At 48.2% G+C, this 27,331-nt stretch overlaps 1 protein-coding gene across 1 annotated transcript; it reads right to left on the minus strand.

The window, feature by feature from the left end:
* Positions 1–42: 42 nt before the first annotated feature.
* Positions 43–25,223, minus strand: LOC311119572 (A-kinase anchor protein 2-like; the record flags this gene model as incomplete). Its single annotated transcript, XM_084194248.1, has 2 exons — positions 25,187–25,223; positions 43–2,892 (listed from the first exon to the last, which is right to left on the minus strand). A coding segment is annotated over exon 2 (2,730 nt), but the record flags the coding sequence as incomplete, so codon positions are not given.
* Between the last annotated feature and the right edge of the window lie 2,108 nt (positions 25,224–27,331).

Raw genomic sequence — 27,331 nt, forward strand, 5'->3', positions numbered from 1 at the left:
AGGGCCCCATAGGGTCCTAACCGTAGCAAGAGTTATTGTCACAGTTAGCTCACCTGGTGCCGTCTTGCTGGTGAGGGTGAGTTTTGTTGGCGGCAGGCTGCCTGAGAGGCTTAGTTTGGCGGGTAGGCTGTTGGTCTTCTGCTTGTCCCAGGAGTTGATAGTCATCGTCTTGGGCCTGCCTGTCTGGTTAGTTCTGGGGCCCGGTCCGGATCGCACCGCTCCAAGGCTCTGCCTCTGCTTCTTCAGATCTTCCTCTCTCTCCTGCGCCGCGCGGATCTCCTCCTCAATCATGGACAGAGTCCTCTGCTTCCGGGAGCGCAGCTTGAACGGCCCAGTGCTCTGCTCCGTCTCCTGGGTTCTGGTAGCTGCTGCGGTGCTGCGGAGCTCGGCCGCCTCGGAGTACTTAGAGAAGTAGCTGAACTGGTCCTTCTCGCTGGGGGTCGGGGACAGCTCTGGAGGCTGGTAGGGCTCTACGGGACGGGCAGGGATGTGGACGGGGGTGCGGACTGGGACGGGGTCTGGGTTTAGGGCCAGGGAGCGACTGAGGGCGGACTGGACGAGGATTTTAGGACCTCCGGAAGAGGACCTCCTGGGGGTGTAGGTAGATCTCTCCATCTGGGCTGGGGGGGACTGCTGCTGGGGGGGAGGAGACTGCTGCTGGGGGGGAGGAGACTGCTGCTGGGGGGGAGGAGACTGCTGCTGGGGGGGAGGAGACTGATGTTGGGGGGGAGGAGACTGCTGCTGGGGGGGAGGAGACTGCTGCTGGGGGGTTTGTGATGGAGTTGATTGGTACTGGGGTGGGGGTGACTGGAGGGACTGATGGGGTGTTGGCCACTGCTGCAGTGGGCTTGGGGGTGAGCGGAGCTGGGGGGATGGAGGTGAGTGGAGGTCTAGGAGTGGTGGAGGGTGGTCTAGGGGTGGAGATGTGAGCATCCCAGAAGATGGCGGCAGGACGTCTAAGTCTAGGTGCCTTTCTGGGAGGGGGTAGAGGGAGGACTGTGGGGCGGCGCGGGGGACCCCCTGCTGAGATTGGTTCATCACGGCGTGCTGGATGGCACTCTGCACCAGGATCCCTGCATGGTACTCCAGCTCCTCCTCCGACGGACCCCGACCCAGTCTCCGCTCCCCGGGGGACCTGGGGGTGCCTCCCGGACCCCGACCCAGGCTCCGCTCCCCGGGGGACCTGGGGGCGCCTCCCTCCATCTTGCCGTTGACGGGCGTGGTGGCCTGGGGGGTGGAGGGGAAGGAGTACTCCCCCAGAGACGTCTCCCCCAGGTAGGCCGACATGGTCTCATTGGACACATCGCTGTCGGAGACGTTGTCCATGCTGAAGTCGTTGGACAGGGTCTCCAGGACGGTAGTATCCTGGGAACGCAAGGAGAGCACATCCAGCCCGGAGTCACACTCCTCTGGGTGGCAGGAGGACAGGGAGGCGCTGTGGGAGTGGAAGGAGTGGGAGGAGGAACACAGCTCAGAGACTCCCTCGTCTTTCAGGATGGTCCTGACAGCCCGGGCGCAGGTGAAGTCACCATCGCCTTCTCTGTCGTCCGTCCAGGCCTCCTTCAGGCCGCTGTTCCTGGGCTCTTCCTGTCCCAAGGTAGTAGTGGGGGACTGGGCCTCTCCCTGGCTGCAGTAGATCCTCTCTGTCCTGACCGTATTGGTGGTGGTGGCGACGTCGCTGGCCTCTAGTGGCGAGCCCAGGTAACTACTGTAGCCCACCGTGATGGAGCCGGAGGATCGATCCACGTGGGTGACGCTGTCCGGCGCTCTGGAGAAGGGCTTGGCCGAGTAGAGCTGAGGTGCCACGACTCTGTTGGAGGCTGTGACCTGTGACCTCTCGGCCGGCTGCTGCTGCTGCCTGGAGTGTTCTATCTGGAGGAACTGCTTCCTGGCTGCAGAGAAGTCAATCTGCTCCACCACAATGTCCTCCTTGGTGCTCTGGAGAACCTCTGCCGGGTCGCGGTTGGACTCGGGGTCAAAGCCGGGGTCAAAGGTCATGGAGTACTGGGCGTACGTCTGGGATGACCCCCAGGTGAACTCTGACCTCCGCTGCTGCTTCCTCTCCTCGTACTTCCTGTGTGACTCTAGTTTGTCCGGCTCCAGCTCCTCCTCCAGACTTTTCTCCTGAGGAGGGTTCCACCATTTTGTCCCCATGTCTGGGTTCTTCTTTACCGCCTGGCCCCTGATCAGCTCCAGCCTCTCCCTCTCCAGCTCTGCCACTTCCTCCGACGGACGCACCTTCTTCACTCGCACCTCCTTCTCACATGGGTCGAACAGCTTGGAAGGTTTCTTCTCCTCCTGGAACGGCCGCAGCTCGAAACGCGCCTCCTTCTTGATGGCCACAGTGGGGGATGTTGTCTCTCCCCCCTGCTCCCTGTAGTTCTCATGCGCTCCCATTGGTCCAGAGTGGCCGTCGGGCCTGGGGTTACTGGTGTTATTGACTTCCTGGTGGTCTATGAAGGTGGTCTGCTTCCTGCCCTCTACTGTGACCTCATGGTTGGTCGGTGGGGATTGTGTGTCTGTGTTGGAGACGTGGACAGACGGCCCGGTTCCGTCGATACTGACCTCCCTGGGGTCTCTCTCAGGTTTCGCGGTCCCGTTAGAGGGCGATGGCATGGTATCAAACCCTGGGTTGCAGCAGTTAGCCTCCAACACCTCATCCAGGTAGGCTATCTCCTGGGCCACCTCTGTGTCCAGGGTCTGGTGTTTTTTGCCCAGGCTGTTGAGCCCTTGGCTGGTGTAGCAGGTCTCAGGGTGGGCCTCCACCTCCATAGTGCTGTCTCCTCCGCCCGCTGAGATCACACTGACAGAGTCAAGGAAACTGACGCTCTTTCTCTCTGTTCTGTCTCTCTTCAGATCACCGCTGGCATCCTCTGATACCTTGGAGGATTTCTGGAAGAGAAGAGACAACATTTTGGTGTTACATCACTATTACTCTCTCGGCAATGCATGTTCATGGATGCATCCAAAATGGCACCATATTCCCTATATAGTGCACTACATTTGACGAGAGTTCTATGGAACAGGCTGCCATTTGGGACGCATTCCCAAATTAGGCTTTATTTATCAGCTAGCATTTTCAGGGATTTCTGAAAGACAAAAAATATATATTTAAATGTAATATCAGTTTTATTCAGTGTCTCTGCAATGCATAGCAGTATTTAGTATCAGTTAATCAGATAGCATTTGGGGAAGAACAGAAATGGAGAATGAGAAATGAAACTTCCACTGCTTGGAATAAAACAGGAGGAACTAACTGTGAATAATGATTCCATTGTTACCAAATACTGAATATAGCTACAATAAAAAACTGAAACTCAGATTTTTCACTTAAAGTGTAAGCCAAACAAAAACCATTGATTTCAAAGTTTAACAAACCATACAACTGTATGCACAAGGACTAATTTTAACAATTTACACTGAACATTTTACAAAAAAAACACACACAGAACTGTGCAGATCCAAAGAATTTTGGTAACATCTACCTGAGGTATTTATGTGACCACGTATTCCAACAACTCTGTTAAATATCTACTCCAAATTAAGATTCAACAATGTCTGCAGAAAGAATGGGGTGTCAGCTATGACATGACACATAGACTTTAAAAAATATATTGTTTGGTTATAGAACTACAGTAAGTGAAGTGGATTTACACCCGGTAACGGAATTGCGGTAACTGAATTTCATCATGCGTCCCTGATCTGTACTGCACACAAATATATAATGATGGATATGAACATCCTTCTCTTCATGGTGATGTATCCTACACAGAGGTAGAATATTACAATATCATTCTTTGCATATTTGGGTATTATTCTGCACACTGGATATTATTTTAAGGAGCTCTGCCACCAAACAAGACCGGTCCAAACCAAATCTGAATCAGTCATAGTTTGAACATCACAGTAGAGCTCAGTAGAGTAGAGTTCAGTTCAGTAGAGTAGAGTTCAGTAGAGTTCAGTAGAGTTCAGTAGAGTAGAGTAGAGTTCAGTAGAGTTCAGTAGAGTTCAGTAGAGTTCAGTAGAGTAGAGTAGAGTTCAGTAGAGTTCAGTAGAGTTCAGTTCAGTAGAGTAGAGTTCAGTAGAGTTCAGTAGAGTAGAGTTCAGTAGAGTTCAGTAGAGTAGAGTAGAGTTCAGTAGAGTTCAGTAGAGTTCAGTTCAGTAGAGTAGAGTTCAGTAGAGTTCAGTAGAGTTCAGTAGAGTTCAGTTCAGTAGAGTAGAGTTCAGTAGAGTTCAGTAGAGTAGAGCTCAGTAGAGTTCAGTAGAGTAGAGTTCAGTAGAGTTCAGTTCAGTAGAGTTCAGTTCAGTAGAGTAGAGTTCAGTACAGTAGAGTATAGTCAAGTAGAATATAGTTCAGTACAGTACATTTCTAAGTTACCCCAAACTTTTGAACGGTAGTGTACATGAAGGCAGAGTGAAGTGACTAGTCATCAAAATAGATAATAATAACAGTAGGGTCAGTACAGGTAGAGTCAGTACAGGTAGAGTCAGTACAGGTAGAGTCAGTACAGGTAGGGTCAGTACAGGTAGAGTCAGTACAGGTAGAGTCAGTACAGGTAGAGTCAGTATAGATAGTCAGTACAGGTAGAGTCAGTATAGATAGTCACTACAGGTAGAGTCAGTACAGGTAGAGTCAGTATAGATAGTCAGTACAGGTAGAGTCAGTATAGATAGTCACTACAGGTAGAGTCAGTACAGGTAGAGTCAGTACAGGTAGAGTCAGTACAGGTAGAGTCAGTACAGGTAGAGTCAGTATAGGTAGAGTCAGTACAGGTAGGGTCAGTACAGATAGAGTCAGTACAGGTAGAGTCAGTATAGATAGTCAGTACAGGTAGAGTCAGTATAGGTAGAGTCAGTACAGGTAGAGTCAGTACAGGTAGAGTCAGTATAGATAGTCAGTACAGGTAGAGTCAGTACAGGTAGAGTCAGTATAGATAGTCAGTACAGGTAGAGTCAGTACAGGTAGAGTCAGTACAGGTAGAGTCAGTACAGGTAGGGTCAGTACAGATAGAGTCAGTACAGGTAGAGTCAGTACAGGTAGAGTCAGTACAGGTAGAGTCAGTACAGGTAGGGTCAGTACAGATAGAGTCAGTACAGGTAGAGTCAGTATAGATAGTCAGTACAGGTAGAGTCAGTATAGGTAGAGTCAGTACAGGTAGAGTCAGTACAGGTAGAGTCAGTATAGATAGTCAGTACAGGTAGAGTCAGTACAGGTAGAGTCAGTATAGATAGTCAGTACAGGTAGAGTCAGTACAGGTAGAGTCAGTACAGGTAGAGTCAGTACAGGTAGGGTCAGTACAGATAGAGTCAGTACAGGTAGAGTCAGTACAGGTAGGGTCAGTACAGGTAGAGTCAGTACAGGTAGAGTCAGTACAGGTAGAGTCAGTACAGGTAGGGTCAGTACAGATAGAGTCAGTACAGGTAGAGTCAGTATAGATAGTCAGTACAGGTAGGGTCAGTACAGGTAGAGTCAGTATAGATAGTCAGTACAGGTAGAGTCAGTACAGGTAGAGTCAGTACAGGTAGAGTCAGTACAGGTAGGGTCAGTATAGATAGATATACACAACACTGACTATACACAACAACACAGACTATACACAGACATGGTGGCGTAGCGGGACTATCTGAATGCTGTGAACCAAGGTTTTGAGTTCAAATCCCAGGCGAGGACATGTTGATTAATAATGACTGTATAAATGAACATGCAATGTAATCATGTGTGTCAAATATGTAAGTTGAAAGCACTGTATGTCCCTAACCTTGCCAACAGACAAAGAGTTATGATTGGATTAGTGGTTCACCAATCAGGGCCTTGATGGGCTCGGCAACAGTAACAAGGGGTAATGAAACTTGGGAGAACCTTTCTTTGGGACCATCAGGCGACGTCCCCGGAACAAGCCAGGATCTAGACTAAAACCTCCAGGGGACCATGACAGAATGTCCTATGTTTGAAACATTCTTGGACACAGGAATGTTCTTGCAACGTTCCAATGAAATGTGTCTAGAAAATGTATATTTTATATTCTGGGAAAATGGCAACCATGTTCTGTATATGTTTGGTGGGACATTGATGGAATATTCTCCTAACCTTCAGAAAACTGGACACAGGAATGTTCTTGCAACGTCCCATGAAACATATCTAGAACATTAATATAGTATATTCTGAGAACATGGTAACCACGTTCTGGGTTCTGTTTGACATTAAGGGCATGTCCTTCTTACTCCAATGCCAAATAGGTTCTCAGGAGGTCATTGCTAACATACATTGAATGTTCCCATAACAAACGGAAAATCAGGGGAACATTCCTGGTAACATTACAAAAACGTTCCTTCTCCCTAGAATTGTTAGCTGGGTAAACACAACACTGACTCAGCACAATGGCTGTGTGAGGAGACGACCCACAACACTGATCAGCACAATGGCTGTGTGAGGAGACGACCCACAACACTGATCAGCACAATGGCTGTGTGAGGAGACGACCCACAACACTGACTCACCACAATGGCTGTGTGAGGAGACGACCCACAACACTGACTCAGCACAATGGCTGTGTGAGGAGACGACCCACAACACTGACTCACCACAATGGCTGTGTGAGGAGACGACCCACAACACTGACTCAGCACAATGGCTGTGTGAGGAGACAACCCACAACACTGACTCAGCACAATGGCTGTGTGAGGAGACGACCCACAACACTGACTCACCACAATGGCTGTGTGAGGAGACGACCCACAACACTGACTCAGCACAATGGCTGTGTGAGGAGACGACCCACAACACTGACTCACCACAATGGCTGTGTGAGGAGACGACCCACAACACTGACTCAGCACAATGGCTGTGTGAGGAGACAACCCACAACACTGACTCAGCACAATGGCTGTGTGAGGAGACGACCCACAACACGGACTCAGCACAATGGCTGTGTGAGGAGACGACCCACAACACTGACTCAGCACAATGGCTGTGTGAGGAGACGACCCACAACACTGACTCAGCACAATGGCTGTGTGAGGAGACGACCCACAACACTGACTCAGCACAATGGCTGTGAGAGGAGACGACCCACAACACTGACTCAGCACAATGGCTGTGTGAGGAGACGACCCACAACACTGACTCAGCACAATGGCTGTGTGAGGAGACGACCCACAACACTGACTCAGCACAACGGCTGTGTGAGGAGACGACCCACAACACTGACTCAGCACAACGGCTGTGTTAGGAGACGACCCACAACACTGACTCAGCACAACGGCTGTGTGAGGAGACGACCCACAACACTGCCCCAAGGCCGCCTGGGACGCCTGGCATGGAACCAACATACATAATGTAGGAAGAGACCATGTGACCGTGTGTCGGGGTCATGGGTCATGGGTCATGGTAACAATCTGATCCTGTCATCAATCCAGCAGAGCTATACTATGATGGAACCAGTCACTCAGAACCAGTCACTCAGAACCAGTAACTCAGAACCAGTCACTCTGGGGATTTCAGCACTAGTCCGTTATCTAACATTTAAAATGCCCAATACCCACATACTTTTGATAATGTAGTGTATGTGGACACCTGTTCGTCCAATATCTCATTCCAAAATCATGAGCATTAATATGGAGTTGGTCCCCCCCTTTGCTGCTATAACAGCCTCCACTCTTCTGGGAAGGCTTTCCACTAGATGTTGGAACATTGCTGCAGGACTTGCTTCCATTCAGCCACAAGAGCATTAGTGAGGTCGAGCACTGATGTTGGGCGATTAGGCCTGGCTCGCAGTCGGCGTTCCAATTCATCCCAAAGGTGTTTGATGAGGTCAGGGCTCTGTGCAGGCCAGTCAAGTTCTTCCACACCGATCTCGACAAACCATTTCTGTATAGACATCGCTTTGTGCACGGGGGCATTGTCATGCTGAAACAGGAAAGGGCCTTCCCCAAACTGTTGCCACAAAGATAGAAACACAGAATCGTCTAGAATGCCATTGTATGCTGTAGCATTAAGATTTCCCTTCACTGGAACTAAGGAGCCTGAACCATGAAAAACAGCCCCAGACCATTATTCCTCCTCCACCAAACTTTACAGTTGGCACTATGCATTGGCGCAGGTAGCATTCTCCTGGCATCCGCCAAACCCAGATTCGTCCGTTGGACTGCCAGATGGTGGTGAAGTGTGATTTATCACGCCAGAGAACACGCTTCCACTGCTCCAGAGTCCAATGGCGGCGAGCTTTACACCACTCCAGCCAATGCTTGGCATTGCACATGGTGATCTTAGGCTTGTGTGCGGCTGCTTGGCCATGGAAACCCATTTCATGAAGCTCCCGACCAACAGTTGTTCTGACGTTGCATCCAGAGGCAGTTTGGAACTCGGTAGTGAGTGTTGAAACCGAGGACAGACGATTTTTAAGCGCTATGCGCTTCAGAACTTGCCGGTTCTGTGAGCTTGTGTGGCCTACCACTTGGCCGTTGTTGCTCCTAGACGTTTCCACTTCACAATAACAGCACTTACAGTTGACCGGGGCAGCTCTAGCAGGGCAGACATTTGACAAACTAACTTGTTGGAAAGGTGGTATCCTATGACGGTGCCATGTTGGAAGTCACTGAGCTCTTCAGTATGGCCATTCTACTGCCAGTGTTTGTCTATGGAGATTGCATGGCTGTGTGCTCCATTTTATACACCTGTCAGCAACGGGTGTGGCTGAAATAGAATCCACTAATTTGAAGGGGTGTCCACATACTGCTGTATATATAGTGTAGATACTACCATAATCCTGTGTGGGAAAGAGTGTTACCAAATGGCAGCCTATGTACCAGCCTACAGATATAAATTAGGGCTGTCCTGATTCCAGATCTGATTCCAGATCTGATTCCAGATCTGATATCAGATCTGATTTCAGATCTGATATCTCACCAGGAGAGGAGTCACCAGTTCATCCAGAGGGACATGAGTGAGATGAATAATTCACTGATGAGTCATTGATTAGAGCGGGTTATCTGGAGGGTCTCAAAAGAGAGGTTTAAGAAGAGTGCTGCTTAGTGAGGGCTTTCCTCTCCTCCCAGCCTCCTGTTGCTTAGTGAGGGCTTTCCTCTCCTCCCAGCCTCCTGTTGCTTAGTGAGGGCTTTCCTCTCCTCCTTAGTGAGGGCTTTCCTCTCCTCCTTAGTGAGGGCTTTCCTCTCCTCCTTAGTGAGGGCTTTCCTCTCCTCCTTAGTGAGGGCTTTCCTCTCCTCCCAGCCTCCTGTTGCTTAGTGAGGGCTTTCCTCTCCTCCTTAGTGAGGGCTTTCCTCTCCTCCTTAGTGAGGGCTTTCCTCTCCTCCTTAGTGAGGGCTTTCCTCTCCTCCCAGCCTCCTGTTGCTTAGTGAGGGCTTTCCTCTCCTCCTTAGTGAGGGCTTTCCTCTCCTCCTTAGTGAGGGCTTTCCTCTCCTCCTTAGTGAGGGCTTTCCTCTCCTCCTTAGTGAGGGCTTTCCTCTCCTCCCAGCCTCCTGTTGCTTAGTGAGGGCTTTCCTCTCCTCCTTAGTGAGGGCTTTCCTCTCCTCCTTAGTGAGGGCTTTCCTCTCCTCCTTAGTGAGGGCTTTCCTCTCCTCACAGCCTCCTGTTGCTTAGTGAGGGCTTTCCTCTCCTCCTTAGTGAGGGCTTTCCTCTCCTCCTTAGTGAGGGCTTTCCTCTCCTCCTTAGTGAGGGCTTTCCTCTCCTCCTTAGTGAGGGCTTTCCTCTCCTCCCAGCCTCCTGTTGCTTCACTAGCCCTAAAGGAACACTTGGAGGGCCACTTCAGGGATTGTGGACATGGAGTGGCCCTCCTTTTGGGCACCCTTCAGCCCCTCACCCCTACTCCCTCTACTACCTCTACCTCTACACCCTCTACCTCTACACCCTCTACCTCTACTATCTCTACCTCTACTCCCTCTACCTCTACACCCTCTACCTCTACACCCTCTACCTCTACACCCTCTACCTCTACTCCCTCTACCTCTACTCCCTCTACCTCTACTCCCTCTACCTCTACACCCTCTACCTCTACCCCCTCTACCTCTACCCCCTCTACCTCTACCCCCTCTACCTCTACACCCTCTATCTCTACCCCCTCTACCTCTACTCCCTCTACCTCTACTCCCTCTACCTCTACACCCTCTACCTCTACTCCCTCTACCTCTACCTCTACTCCCTCTACCTCTACACCCTCTACCTCTACTCCCTCTACCTCTACTCCCTCTACCTCTACTCCCTCTACCTCTACACCCTCTACCTCTACTCCCTCTACCTCTACACCCTCTACACTCTCTACCTCTACACCCTCTACCTCTACACCCTCTACCTCTACTCCCTCTACCTCTACTCCCTCTACCTCTACACCCTCTACCTCTACACCCTCTACCTCTACTCCCTCTACCTCTACACCCTCTACCTCTACTCCCTCTACCTCTACTCCCTCTACCTCTACTCCCTCTACCTCTACACCCTCTACCTCTACTCCCTCTACCTCTACACCCTCTACCTCTACTCCCTCTACCTCTACTCCCTCTACCTCTACACCCTCTACCTCTACACCCTCTACCTCTACACCCTCTACCTCTACTCCCTCTACCTCTACTCCCTCTACCTCTACACCCTCTACCTCTACACCCTCTACCTCTACTCCCTCTACCTCTACCTCTACTCTCTCTACCTCTACCTCTACACCCTCTACCTCTACACCCTCTACCTCTACCTCCTCTACCTCTACACCCTCTACCTCTACACCCTCTACCTCTACACCCTCTACCTCTACTCCCTCTACCTCTACTCCCTCTACCTCCTATACCTCTACACCCTCTACCTCTACTCCCTCTACCTCTACTCCCTCTACCTCTACACCCTCTACCTCTACTCCCTCTACCTCTACACCCTCTACCTCTACTCCCTCTACATCTACTCCCTCTACCTCTACACCCTCTACCTCTACTCCCTCTACCTCTACACCCTCTACCTCTACCCCCTCTACCTCTACTCCCTCTACCTCTACTCCCTCTACCTCCTATACCTCTACACCCTCTACCTCTACTCCCTCTACCTCTACACCCTCTACCTCTACACCCTCTACCTCTACTCCCTCTACCTCTACTCCCTCTACCTCTACACCCTCTACCTCTACACCCTCTACCTCTACTCCCTCTACCTCTACACCCTCTACCTCTACTCCCTCTACCTCTACACCCTCTACCTCTACTCCCTCTACCTCTACTCCCTCTACCTCTACTCCCTCTACCTCTACACCCTCTACCTCTACTCCCTCTACATCTACTCCCTCTACCTCTACACCCTCTACCTCTACCCCCTCTACCTCTACTCCCTCTACCTCTACTCCCTCTACCTCCTATACCTCTACACCCTCTACCTCTACTCCCTCTACCTCTACACCCTCTACCTCTACACCCTCTACCTCTACTCCCTCTACCTCTACTCCCTCTACCTCTACACCCTCTACCTCTACTCCCTCTACCTCTACTCCCTCTACCTCTACTCCCTCTACCTCTACACCCTCTACCTCTACTCCCTCTACCTCTACACCCTCTACCTCTACCCCCTCTACCTCTACTCCCTCTACCTCCTCTACCTCTACTCCCTCTACCTCTACTCCCTCTACCTCTACCCCCTCTACCTCTACACCCTCTACCTCTACTCCCTCTACCTCTACTCCCTCTACCTCTACTCCCTCTACCTCTACACCCTCTACCTCTACTCCCTCTACATCTACTCCCTCTACCTCTACACCCTCTACCTCTACCCCCTCTACCTCTACTCCCTCTACCTCTACTCCCTCTACCTCCTATACCTCTACACCCTCTACCTCTACTCCCTCTACCTCTACACCCTCTACCTCTACACCCTCTACCTCTACTCCCTCTACCTCTACTCCCTCTACCTCTACACCCTCTACCTCTACTCCCTCTACCTCTACTCCCTCTACCTCTACTCCCTCTACCTCTACACCCTCTACCTCTACTCCCTCTACCTCTACACCCTCTACCTCTACCCCCTCTACCTCTACTCCCTCTACCTCCTCTACCTCTACTCCCTCTACCTCTACTCCCTCTACCTCTACCCCCTCTACCTCTACACCCTCTACCTCTACTCCCTCTACCTCTACTCCCTCTACCTCTACTCCCTCTACCTCTACTCCCTCTACCTCTACCTCTACAACCTCTACCTCTACTCCCTCTACCTCTACACCCTCTACCTCTACACCCTCTACCTCTACTCCCTCTACCTCTACTCCCTCTACCTCTACACCCTCTACCTCTACTCCCTCTACCTCTACTCCCTCTACCTCTACTCCCTCTACCTCTACTCCCTCTACCTCTACCCCCTCTACCTCTACACCCTCTACCTCTACTCCCTCTACCTCTACTCCCTCTACCTCTACCCCCTCTACCTCTACCTCTACTCCCTCTACCTCTACACCCTCTACCTCTACTCCCTCTACCTCTATACCCTCTACCTCTACTCCCTCTACCTCTACTCCCTCTACCTCTACCTCTACACCCTCTACCTCTACACCCTCTACCTCTTCTCCCTCTACCTCTACTCCCTCTACCTCTACACCCTCTACCTCTACTCCCTCTACCTCTACACCCTCTACACTCTCTACCTCTACTCCCTCTACCTCTACACCCTCTACCTCTACACCCTCTACCTCCTCTACCTCTACACCCTCTACCTCTACTCCCTCTACCTCTACACCCTCTACCTCTACTCCCTCTACCTCTACTCCCTCTACCTCTACTCCCTCTACCTCTACTCCCTCTACCTCTACCTCTACACCCTCTACCTCTACACCCTCTACCTCTTCTCCCTCTACCTCTACTCCCTCTACCTCTACACCCTCTACCTCTACTCCCTCTACCTCTACACCCTCTACACTCTCTACCTCTACTCCCTCTACCTCTACACCCTCTACCTCTACACCCTCTACCTCCTCTACCTCTACACCCTCTACCTCTACTCCCTCTACCTCTACACCCTCTACCTCTACTCCCTCTACCTCTACTCCCTCTACCTCTACTCCCTCTACCTCTACACCCTCTACCTCCTCTACCTCTACACCCTCTACCTCTACTCCCTCTACCTCTACTCCCTCTACCTCTACACCCTCTACCTCTGCTCCCTCTACCTCTACACCCTCTACCTCTACTCCCTCTACCTCTACACCCTCTACACTCTCTACCTCTACTCCCTCTACCTCTACACCCTCTACCTCTACACCCTCTACCTCCTCTACCTCTACACCCTCTACCTCTACTCCCTCTACCTCTACTCCCTCTACCTCTACACCCTCTACCTCTACTCCCTCTACCTCTACACCCTCTACCTCTACTCCCTCTACCTCTACTCCCTCTACCTCTACTCCCTCTACCTCTACACCCTCTACCTCTACTCCCTCTACATCTACTCCCTCTACCTCTACACCCTCTACCTCTACACCCTCTACCTCTACTCCCTCTACCTCTACTCCCTCTACCTCTACACCCTCTACCTCTACACCCTCTACCTCCTCTACCTCTACACCCTCTACCTCTACTCCCTCTACCTCTACTACCTCTACCTCTACTCCCTCTACCTCTACCACCTCTACCTCTACACCCTCTACCTCCTCTACCTCTACACCCTCTACCTCTACTCCCTCTACCTCTACTACCTCTACCTCTACCTCCTCTATCTCTACTCCCTCTACCTCTACTCCCTCTACCTCTACTCCCTCTACCTCTACTCCCTCTACCTCTACACCCTCTACCACCTCTACCTCTACTCCCTCTACTCCCTCTACCTCTACATCCTCTCCCTCTACTCCCTCTACCTCTACACCCTCTACCTCTACACCCTCTACCTCTACCTCCTCTACCTCTACACTCTCTACCTCTACACCCTCTACCTCCTCTACCTCTACTCCCTCTACCTCCTCTACCTCCTCTACCTCTACTCCCTCTACCTCTACACCCTCTACCTCTACTCCCTCTACTCCCTCTACCTCTACTCCCTCTACCTCTACTCCCTCTACCTCTACTCCCTCTACCTCTACACCCTCTACCTCTACACCCTCTACCTCTACCTCCTCTACCTCTACACCCTCTACCTCTACTCCCTCTACCTCTACACCCTCTACCTCTACACCCTCTACCTCTACTCCCTCTACCTCTACACCCTCTACCTCTACACCCTCTACCTCTACACCCTCTAACCCTCTACCTCCTCTACCTCTACCCCCTCTACATCCTCTACCTCTACTCCCTCTACCTCTACTCCCTCTACCTCTACATCCTCTACCTCTACACCCTCTACCTCTACCTCCTCTACCTCTACACCCTCTACCTCTACACCCTCTACCTCTACTCCCTCTACCTCTACACCCTCTACCTCTACACCCTCTACCTCTACACCCTCTAACCCTCTACACCCTCTAACCCTCTACCCCCTCTACATCCTCTACCTCTACTCCCTCTACCTCTACTCCCTCTACCTCTACACCCTCTACCTCTACTCCCTCTACTCCCTCTACCTCTACACCCTCTACCTCTACACCCTCTACCTCTACTCCCTCTACCTCTACACCCTCTACCTCTACACCCTCTACCTCTACTCCCTCTACTCCCTCTACCTCTACTCCCTCTACCTCTACTCCCTCTACCTCTACTCCCTCTACCTCTACTCCCTCTACCTCTACCTCCTCTACCTCTACATCCTCTACCTCTACTCCATCTACCTCTACACCCTCTACCTCTACACCCTCTACCTCTACTCCCTCTACCTCTACCTCTACCTCTACCTCCTCTACCTCTACATCCTCTACCTCTACCCCCTCTACCGCTACACCCTCTACCTCTACCTCTACTCCCTCTACCTCTACTCCCTCTACCTCTACACCCTCTACTCCCTCTACCTCTACTCCCTCTACCTCTACACCCTCTACTTCCTCTACCTCTACACCCTCTACCTCTACTCCCTCTACCTCTAATCCCTCTACCTCTACTCCCTCTACCTCTACACCCTCTACTCCTCTACCTCTACACCCTCTACCTCTACTCCCTCTACCTCTACTCCCTCATACTTCCTCTACCTCTACTCCCTCTACCTCTACTCCCTCTACTTCCTCTACTCTACACCCTCTACCTCTACTCCCTCTACCTCTACTCCCTCTACCTCTACACCCTCTACTGCCTCTACCTCTACACCCTCTACCTCTACACCCTCTACCTCTACTCCCTCTACCTCCTCTACCTCTACACCCTCTACCTCTACACCCTCTACCTCTACACCTCTACCTCCTCTACCTCTACTCCCTCTACCTCTACACCCTCTACCTCTACTCCCTCTACCTCTACACCCTCTACTCTACTCCCTCTACCTCTACTCCCTCTACCTCTACACCCTCTACCTCTACACCCTCTACCTCTACCCCCTCTACCTCTACACCCTCTACCTCTACTCCCTCTACCTCCTCTACCTCTACACCCTCTACCTCTACTCCCTCTACCTCTACACCCTCTACCTCTACTCCCTCTACCTCTACACCCTCTACCTCTACACCCTCTACCTCTACTCCCTCTACCTCTACTCCCTCTACCTCTACTCCCTCTACCTCCTCTACCTCTACACCCTCTACCTCTACTCCCTCTACCTCTACCTCCTCTACCTCTACTCCCTCTACCTCCTCTACCTCTACTCCCTCTACCTCTACACTCTCTACTCTACTCCCTCTACCTCTACTCCCTCTACCTCTACTCCCTCTACCTCTACACCCTCTACCTCTACCCCCTCTACTCCTCTACCTCTACACCCTCTACCTCTACACCCTCTACCTCTACTCCCTCTACCTCCTCTACCTCTACTCCCTCTACCTCTACTCCCTCTACCTCTACTCCCTCTACCTCTACACCCTCTACCTCTACTCCCTCTACCTCTACTCCCTCTACCTCTACTCCCTCTACCTCTACACTCTCTACCTCTACTCCCTCTACCTCTACTCCCTCTACCTCTACTCCCTCTACCTCTACACCCTCTACCTCTACCCCCTCTACTCCCTCTACCTCTACTCCCTCTACCTCTACACCCTCTACCTCTACACCCTCTACCTCTACTCCCTCTACCTCCTCTACCTCTACACCCTCTACCTCTACTCCCTCTACCTCTACACCCTCTACCTCTACACCCTCTACCTCTACTCCCTCTACCTCTACTCCCTCTACCTCTACACCCTCTACCTCTATTCCCTCTACCTCTACTCCCTCTACCTCTACTCCCTCTACCTCTACACCCTCTACCTCTACACCCTCTACCTCCTCTACCTCTACACCCTCTACCTCTACACCCTCTACCTCTACTCCCTCTACCTCTACCTCTACCTCCTCTACCTCTACATCCTCTACCTCTACCCCCTCTACCGCTACACCCTCTACCTCTACCTCTACTCCCTCTACCTCTACTCCCTCTACCTCTACACCCTCTACTCCCTCTACCTCTACTCCCTCTACCTCTACACCCTCTACTTCCTCTACCTCTACACCCTCTACCTCTACTCCCTCTACCTCTATTCCCTCTACCTCTACTCCCTCTACCTCTACACCCTCTACTTCCTCTACCTCTACACCCTCTACCTCTACTCCCTCTACCTCTACACCCTCTACTTCCTCTACCTCTACTCCCTCTACCTCTACTCCCTCTACTTCCTCTACCTCTACACCCTCTACCTCTACTCCCTCTACCTCTACTCCCTCTACCTCTACACCCTCTACTGCCTCTACCTCTACACCCTCTACCTCTACACCCTCTACCTCTACTCCCTCTACCTCCTCTACCTCTACACCCTCTACCTCTACACCCTCTACCTCTACACCCTCTACCTCCTCTACCTCTACTCCCTCTACCTCTACACCCTCTACCTCTACTCCCTCTACCTCTACACCCTCTACCTCCTCTACCTCTACACCCTCTACCTCTACACCCTCTACCTCTACACCCTCTACCTCTACCCCCTCTACCTCTACACCCTCTACCTCTACTCCCTCTACCTCCTCTACCTCTACACCCTCTACCTCTACTCCCTCTACCTCTACACCCTCTACCTCTACTCCCTCTACCTCTACACCCTCTACCTCTACACCCTCTACCTCTACTCCCTCTACCTCTACTCCCTCTACCTCTACTCCCTCTACCTCCTCTACCTCTACACCCTCTACCTCTACTCCCTCTACCTCCTCTACCTCTACTCCCTCTACCTCTACCTCCTCTACCTCTACTCCCTCTACCTCTACACTCTCTACCTCTACTCCCTCTACCTCTACTCCCTCTACCTCTACTCCCTCTACCTCTACACCCTCTACCTCTACCCCCTCTACTCCCTCTACCTCTACACCCTCTACCTCTACACCCTCTACCTCTACTCCCTCTACCTCCTCTACCTCTACTCCCTCTACCTCTACTCCCTCTACCTCTACTCCCTATACCTCTACTCCCTCTACCTCTACTCCCTCTACCTCTACTCCCTCTACCTCTACTCCCTCTACCTCTATACTCTCTACCTCTTCTCCATCTACCTCTACTCCCTCTACCTCTACTCCCTCTACCTCTACACCCTCTACCTCTACCCCCTCTACTCCCTCTACCTCTACTCCCTCTACCTCTACACCCTCTACCTCTACACCCTCTACCTCTACTCCCTCTACCTCCTCTACCTCTACACCCTCTACCTCTACTCCCTCTACCTCTACACCCTCTACCTCTACACCCTCTACCTCTACTCCCTCTACCTCTACTCCCTCTACCTCTACACCCTCTACCTCTATTCCCTCTACCTCTACTCCCTCTACCTCTACACCCTCTACCTCCTCTACCTCTACTCCCTCTACCTCCTCTACCTCTACCTCTACACCCTCTACCTCTACTCCCTCTACCTCTACACCCTCTACCTCCTCTACCTCTACTCCCTCTACCTCTACTCCCTCTACCTCTACACCCTCTACCTCTACACCCTCTACCTCCTCTACCTCTACACCCTCTACCTCTACACCCTCTACCTCTACACCCTCTACCTCTACACCCTCTACCTCCTCTACCTCTACACCCTCTACCTCTACTCCCTCTACCTCTACACCCTCTACCTCTACACCCTCTACCTCTACACCCTCTACCTCTACACCCTCTACCTCTACCTCTACTCCCTCTACCTCTACACTCTCTACCTCTACTCCCTCTACCTCTACTCCCTCTACCTCTACTCCCTCTACCTCTACTCCCTCTACCCCCTCTACTCCCTCTACCTCTACTCCCTCTACCTCTACACCCTCTACCTCTACACCCTCTACCTCTACACCCTCTACCTCTACTCCCTCTACCTCTACTCCCTCTACCTCCTCTACCTCTACTCCCTCTACCTCTACTCCCTCTACCTCTACTCCCTCTACCTCCTCTACCTCTACACCCTCTACCTCTACTCCCTCTACCTCTACACCCTCTACCTCTACTCCCTCTACCTCTACTCCCTCTACCTCTACACCCTCTACCTCTACTCCCTCTACCTCTACTCCCTCTACCTCTACTCCCTCTACCTCTACTACCTCTACCTCTACACCCTCTACCTCTACTCCCTCTACCTCTACTCCCTCTACCCCTACACCCTCTACCTCTACTCCCTCTACCTCTACTCCCTCTACCTCTACTCCCTCTACCTCTACTCCCTCTACCTCTACACCCTCTACCTCTACTCCCTCTACCTCTACTCCCTCTACCTCTACTCCCTCTACCTCTACTCCCTCTACCTCTACTCCCTCTACTCCCTCTCCCTCTACCTCCTCTACCTCTACTCCCTCTACCTCTACTCCCTCTACCTCTACTCCCTCTACCTCTACTCCCTCTACCTCTACTCCCTCTACCTCTACACCCTCTACCTCTACTCCCTCTACTCCCTCTCCCTCTACCTCCTCTACCTCTACTCCCTCTACCTCTACACCCTCTACCTCTACACCCTCTACCTCTACTCCCTCTACACACTCTACCTCTACATCCTCTACCTCTACTACCCTCACCACTCCTCCCCCAACCCCTCTCAGGCCTGTCCTTTTATGTCCTCTAAGCCAGACTCAGCCACATCTATCTAGGCTAACTCTCTCTCTCTCTCTCTGCAACATTGAGAGGTGGGTCTTGGTGCAGTGCATAGACAGTACAGTGCCTCTGCAGAGTGTAGTGATCTCTCTCTGCCACACTGAGGAGCCATTTTTTTTTCCAGGTTCAGCAGTGTGAACAGGATTCATGACTCTGGCACCATTGAATTACAATGTTCATTCCAATGATTCTAATTATATGCAGATGACAATACAATTGTTGGGTCTTCTAAACATTTTAGTCTGTTGGATGAGTACCATGCTTTAAAGGGGAATATAAACACTTCAGGAAGTAAAGCTGAGCAAAGAGATGTATTCAATCCACTAATACTAAACATTTGCTTGTAACGTAGAAACATTGGCGGCAGGTAGCTTAGTGGGTAAGAGCGTTGAGCCAGTAACCGAAAAGTCGCTGGTTCTAATCCCCGAGCCGATGTCGATGTGCCCTTAAGCAAGGCACTTAACACTAATTGCTCCTGTAAGTCGCTCTCGGTAAGAGCGTCTGCTAAATGACTCAAATGTAAATCACTGTTTGTAATATTTTGATCTTGAACAACATTTATTAGAGGTATGGGTAGCGCCATCTTGAATTGCCATAGTAACCACTGCCACAAATGAACAATGTGTGCACTCCTCTAACTGTAAGTCGCTCTGGATAAGAGCGTCTGCTAAATGACTCAAATGTAAACTTAAAAATGTTGGTAGGATTGTGAGTTTTGCCACAGAGACTGAAAGTGGATGCTGCCACCAGGAGGCGCAATGCCTCTATTGGATCTGAAAGGTTTCTCACAACTTTGACAGCTCTGTCACTGACATCAGGACAACAATATTAAGGTAAGAAATAGTATACAATTTGTTTTTATGTTAGTAATAATAATGTGTACATTTTCGAGTATTTTTTCCAATTGATAAGACGAGTCTGTGGAATGAAATGTTGATAACAAGCCGAGTAGACAATCAGCCAAAATGAGGCAAGGTAGCTAGCTAGCCCAATATTGGACTGAAGGAGCCTAATGTTACTCCTTAGTCTAAAGACTTTACATGTTCTGTCTGAAAGCCAAAACAGCCAAATACTCCATCTAAATGTGAATCGATTCTCAATTGCAGTACGGTTCTAGAAACATAAATCCCTCTGCTTTCATATAACATAAAAAATAATAATTTCACAAATGCAAAATTACTGTTTCAACACAGTTGCAGCCGACAGTGTTCGGAGATGCAGATAGATAGTTAGCACAGGTAGTGAGTCCACTCTGTCTTCCGTCTGTTCTCCGCGAACAAGAGTTGCAACATGGAGATATGGGAACCCTAAACTCTATAAAGGTGTGTATCAATTTAACCTTTGAAAATGTATTCTCGCCGATATGAAAGATAAGGTCCTTATGCTTTCCAAAACCGTATCGCGAGCGATGCGCGTTAATGTTCAGACCGAGTGTCCCAGATCTTAACAAACCCCCCCCCACAGAAGACGCCTTCATTCAATGACTCTTATGTGTAATGCAATGGAACTAAGACATGATCAAGAGCTAGGTAGCTAGCTAGTCTACTTGATTTAGCTCTTCTTTTATCTTGTCTTTAAAAAAAAATATGTTTTCATTGATAACTGTACAAAATAAAATAAACATTGACAATTTGAAGAGCATTTGGCATTAGGTGTGAGCTAGACCTAGCTAAAATGAACTGGCTAGTGATTAAGTTAGATATGAAGAGAGAAAGAGAGGGATGCTGCAGGATTGCTATTTTACCAGTAAAATGTATTGCTACAGTAATGATTAGCTAGCTAAATATCTAAATATATGATGTGTCATTTTATCTGTGATAGTTGGGGTTCCTAGCAATAGTAAGCATGCCCAACCCTTATGATGAAAGCTAGCTAGCTTTTGAAAGCTCAGGCTGGTAGTCAGCTTGATAACTAAAATTATCCTGGTCAAGCTGGTTCATGACTTTTCTACTTACAGGCATAAATTATGATATTATTTCAGTCAGATGTGAAATTATGTTACATATTTTCTCAAATGTTGGAATGAAAACCTTTGGATAATAAAATGTAACTTTACCACATTGCAAGCTCCTAAATATGTGCGAACTGCACCATTTTAAATCCAGAGTTTTCAGATCCATGGTTAAGCACATTAAAGCTCTGGAATTTGCTGTGAGTGCATGAGGGGAGAGTGGGGCTAAATGTAACACGGGTCAGTTGCAGAGTAACTTGGGGTAAAACGCCACCAATACCTCAAAATATGTTTTGGAGAGTGACTTAAATTGTGATGAGACAGATTACATTTTTAGTTGAGCAAGAGCAGTGACAACCAGGGAAAGTGTTGGGGGGGTGACATGAATGGGTTTCTGTGAGAAGTACAGGCAGGGGTGTGTTACCCCGGGTGGAGGGTTACCCAAACAGGTAGGCCTACATTATATTCACTGTGTTTATGCACCCCCCCTCCTTTTTAAACACACACTATTCATAAGATGGCACCGACAGACATGGAGGCTCTGCTTCTAGCTCCTAAGAAATGACAGACATGGAGGCTCTGCTTCTAGCTCCTAAGAAATGACAGACATGGAGGCTCTGCTTCTAGCTCCTAAGACATGACAGACATGGAGGCTCTGCTTCTAGCTCCTAAGAAATGACAGACATGGAGGCTCTGCTTCTAGCTCCTAAGAAATGACAGACATGGAGGCTCTGCTTCTAGCTCCTAAGAAATGACAGACATGGAGGCTCTGCTTCTAGCTCCTAAGAAATGACAGACATGGAAGCTCTGCTTCTAGCTCCTAAGAAATGACAGACATGGAAGCTCTGCTTCTAGCTCCTAAGAAATGACAGACATGGAAGCTCTGCTTCTAGCTCCTAAGAAATGACAGACATGGAAGCTCTGCTTCTAGCTCCTAAGAAATGACAGACATGGAAGCTCTGCTTCTAGCTCCTAAGAAATGACAGACATGGAGGCTCTGCTTCTAGCTCCTAAGAAATTACAGACATGGAGGCTCTGCTTCTAGCTCCTAAGAAATTACAGACATGGAGGCTCTGCTTCTAGCTCCTAAGAAATGACAGACATGGAAGCTCTGCTTCTAGCTCCTAAGAAATGACAGACATGGAAGCTCTGCTTCTAGCTCCTAAGAAATGACAGACATGGAAGCTCTGCTTCTAGCTCCTAAGAAATGACAGACATGGCAGCTCTGCTTCTAGCTCCTAAGAAATGACAGAACGTTTTTTGTGTTATTACATACAGACGGAAATAACTTTTGGATATCAGAGCGGCAGTGGTGTAAAGTACTTAAGTAAAAATACTTTAAAGTACTACTTAAGTAGTTTTTTTGGGTATCTGTAATTTACTATTTATATTTTTGTCAACTTTTACTTCACTACATTCCTAAAGAAAATAATGTAATTTTTACTCGAGACATTTTCCCTGACACCCAAAAGTACTCGTTACATTTCGAATGCTTAGCGGGACAGGAAAATTGTCCAATTCATGCACTTCTCAAGCGAACATCCCTGGTCATCCCTACTGCCTCTGACCTGATGGATTCACTAAACACAAATGCTCAGTTTGTAAATGATGTCTGAATGTTGGAGTGTGCCTCTGGCTATCTGTAAATTATGTCTGAATGTTGGAGTGTGCCCCTGGCTATCTGTAAATGATGTCTGAGTGTTGGAGTGTTCCCCTGGCTATCCTTAAAAAAAGAAAATGGTGCCATCTGGTTTGGCTTAATATAAGGAATGTGAAATGATTTATACTTTTACTTTTACTTTTGATACTTCAGTATATTTAAAACCCAATACTTTTAGACTTTAACTCAAGTAGTATTTTACTGGGTGACTTTCACTTTTACTTGAGTCAATTTCTATTAAGGTATCTTTACTTTTACTCAACAGCATTCTGACCAGAAATACGACTTTCCCGAATTGGATCCTTTGTTCGTACCCCCCAAGGCAATTTAACTTATTCCAGAGGCTGCTCCAAGACGCAGCCGGCGGAGAAGAGGTAGTCGGAGTGGACTTCTAGTCCGACTCAGGAGGCGTGCACACCATCCACCGCTTCCGAGTATTTTACTCGCTAATGTTCAGTCTCTGGACAATAAAGTAGACGAGCTCAGGGCGAAGAACTCTTTCCAGAAAGACATCAGAGACTGTAACATACTCTGTTTCACGGAATCATGGCTCTCTCGGGATGTACTGTCCCCGTCCATACAGCCAGCTGGGTTCTGAGTACATCGCGCAGACAGGAATAAAGAACTCTCAGGGAAGAAGAAAGGCGGGGGTGTATGTTTCATGATTAACTACTCATGGTGTGATTGTAATAACGTACAGGAACTCAAGTCCTTTTGTTCACCCGACCTAGAATACCTCACAATCAAATGCCGACCATATTACCTCCCAAGAGAATTCTCTTCGGTTATAGTCCCAGCCGTGTATATTCCCCCTCAAGCCGATACCACGACGACCCTCAAGGAACTACACTGGACTTTATGCAAACTGGAAACCCCATATCCTGAGGCCGCATTTATTGTAGTTAGGGACTTTAACAAAGCAAATCTGTCCATTATCGGCATATCTATTTATTATTGCCATCGAGATGTTAGCTATTAAAATCAGATCCAACAATAATATCAAGGGCTTAAAAACAAAGGTGTCATTGTACGCTGATGATTCATGTTTTCTTTTAAATCCACAACTTGAATCCCTCCACAGCCTCATAGAGGATCTAGATACATTTTCTAACCTCTCTGGATTACAACCAAATTATGATAAATGTACTATATTATGTATTGGATCACTAAAAAATACAATTTTTACATTACCATGTAGTTTACCAATAAAATGGTCTGATGGTGATGTGGATATACTCGGAATACATATCCCAAAGGAAATAAATGATCTCACTCCAATAAATGTTAATAGAAAGTCAGCAAAAATAGATAAGATCTTGCTACCATGGAAAGGTAAATACCTGTCAATTTGTGGAAAAATCACCCTGATTAACTCTTTAGTATTATCCCAGTTTACCTATTTGCTTATGGTCTTGCCTACGCCTAGCGAACAGTTTTTGAAATTATATGAGAAAAAAATATTCCATTTGATTTGGAACAGCAAGCCAGACAAAATTAAACGGGCCTATTTATATAATGAATATGAATTTCGGAGGACAGAAATGATTAAATATTAAAGCATTAGACCTATCACTAAAAGCTTCAGTCATACAAAAGTTATACTTAAATCAGAACTGGTTCTCGAGCAAATTAGTAAGATTGTCTCACCCAATGTTCAAGAATGGCCTTTTTCCCTTTATTCAGATTACAACCTCTCACTTTCAGTTATTTGAAAAGGAAATAATCTCCCAAATATCACTATTTCTAAAACAAGCCATAGAAACTTGGTTGCAATTTCAATTTAATCCTCCAGAAACGATAGAACAAATATTGCAACAAATATTGTGGTTAAACTCAAATATACTAATTGACAAAAAAAACTTTTTTTTTTACAAAATGTTTAAAAAAGGTATAATCTTCGTAAATGATATTATCGGTAGGACTGGTGGAGTTATGTCGCACATGCAGCTAACAAAAACATATGGAAATGTCTGCTCTACCCAAAATTACAACCAAATAATTGCAGCATTACCGCAAAAAAGGAAAGTGGAAGGGGGAAAAAGTAAGGAACTTGTCTGTCGGCCATGCATTAAAGAACATAATTGGTTATTAAAGAAAATTGTGATAAATAAAAAAGTATATCAGTTTCATTTAAGGACCAAAGTATTGACAGCCGTCCCATATAGATTGCAAAATAGTTGGGAAGAGATTTTTGACGTACCGATTCCATGGCATAGCGTTTATGAATTGATACGCAAAACGACGCCGGATTCAAAACTTAGAATTTTTCAATTTAAATGATTATACAATTCTTGCTACCAATAGAATGTTATTTATATGGGGGATACAATCTTCCCAGCTCTGCAGATTTTGCTTTGAAGAGACAGAATCATTAGATCATTTGTTTTGGTACTGTCCATTTGTAGCTTGTTTTTGGACACAGGTCCAGGAATGGCTAAAGGATTGCAATATTTACCTGGAGCTAACCTTGCAGATAGCATTACTGGGTGATCTGAAAAGTAATAATCAATCGATCAATAATATAATAATACTTTTAGCAAAAATGTTTATATTCAATTTACAATCTGTAGAAACAATGACAATAGAAAGGTTCAGAACTTTTGTAAAACATCACAGTACAGTTGAAAAATATATGGCAAATAGAAATCCAATATGGATGGTGTTACGAGATAGATGGGAGGTGTTGAATAGAGCTGAAGGATGGGACTAATAACAACTAATAACAACAAGATAACTAATGTAAAGCATACTGTGTCCATAATAAGTATATAGGTTATAGGTTGAGAGCTTTTGTGAAAGAGCACAGTTAGAAAAATATGGCATATAGAAGCAAACCAGATGGACATCATGAAAATGATCGGAGGAAGTTCAGGAGTAAAAACAAACAAAATATAATTATTGTAGAATTTGACTGTGTCCATAAAATGTATATAGTATGTATGGGCTGGAAGTAGAGGGCTAAGCGTTGTTGTTCACTAGTTTACTCCAATTAGGGAAGGGGTGGTGGGGTTGGAAAGTAATGAAGGGAAATATAATTTAAAAAAGGATATGTGTGTGTGTGTATAGATGTATGTAAATATATATGTATGTATGTATATATGTGTGTGTGTATGTGTATATATATATATATATTTGCGGGGGGGGGGGGGGGGGTGGGATGGGGGATGGACATGGCCTGCTTCCAAGGATAGTGGGCTCTCGTTCTCCGTGGCCGATGTGAGTTAGACATTTAAGCGTGTTAACCCTTGCAAGGCTGCCGGCCCAGACGATATCCCTAGCCGCGTCCTCAGAGCATGCGCAGACCAGCTGGCTGGAGTGTTTACGGACATATTCAATCTCTCCCTATCCCAGTCACTGGGGCCCCACAAGGGTGCGTGCTCAGCCCCCTCCTGTACTCCCTGTTCACCCATGAATACGTGGCTAGGCACGCCTCCAACTCAATCATCAAGTTTGCAGACGACACAACAGTAGTAGGCTTGATTACCAACAATGACGAGACAGCCTAGAGGGAGGAGGTGAGGGCCCTTAGGTGGAAAGCTTCAAGTTCCTCAGCAAAATGGTCCACTCACACAGACCATGTGTTGAATAAGGCACAACAGCGCCACTTCCAACTAAGGATGCTGAAGAAATTTGGCTCGGCCCCTAACACCCTCACAAACTTGGCTTTACACCCCCTGCTATATTGTGGATAAAGTGTTACCTGTCTAACAGAACACAGAGGGTGTTCTTTAATGGAAGCCTCTCCAACAAAATGCAGGTAGAATCAGGAATTCCCCAGGGCAGCTGTCTAGGCCCCTTACTTTCTTCAATTTCTACTAACGACATGCCACTGGCTTTGAGTAAAGCCAGTGTGTCTATGTATGCGGATGACTCAACCCTATACACGTCAGCTACCACAGCGACTGAAATGACAGAAACACTTAACAAAGAGCTGCAGTTAGTTTCAGAATTGCTAGCAAGGAATAAGTTAGTCCTAAATATTTCAAAAACTAAAAGCATTGTATTTGGGACAAATCATTCACTGAACCCTAAACCTCAACTAAATCTTGTAATGAATAATGTGGAAATTGAGCAAGTTGAGGTGACTAAACTGCTTGGAGTAACCCTGGATTGTAAACTGTCATGGTCAAAACATTTTGATACAACAGCAGCTAAGATGGGGAGAAGTCTGTCCATAATAAAGTGCTGCTCTGCCTTCTTAACAACACTATCAACAAGGCAGGTCCTACAGGCCCTAGTTTTGTCACACCTGGACTACTGTTCAGTCGTGCCACAAAGAGGGACTTAGGAAAATTGCAATTGTCTCAGAACAGGGCAGCACGGCTGGCCCTTGGATGGACACAGAGAGCTAACATTAATAGCATGTCAATCTCTCCTGGCTCAAAGTGTATTTATGAGAGGTATTAACATGTTGAATGCACGGAGCTGTCTGTTTGAACTACTGGCACACAGCTTGGACACCCATGCATACCCCACAAGACATGCCACCAGAGGTCTCTTCACAGTCCCCAAGTCCAGAACAGACTATGGGAGGCGCACAGTACTACATAGAGCCATGACTACATGGAACTCTATTCCACATCAGGTAACTGAGGCAAGC

This window comes from Coregonus lavaretus (assembly GCF_964263955.1).
Source record: "Coregonus lavaretus genome assembly, contig: HAP1_SCAFFOLD_6439, whole genome shotgun sequence".
NCBI classification, from domain to species: Eukaryota; Metazoa; Chordata; class Actinopteri; order Salmoniformes; family Salmonidae; genus Coregonus; species Coregonus lavaretus.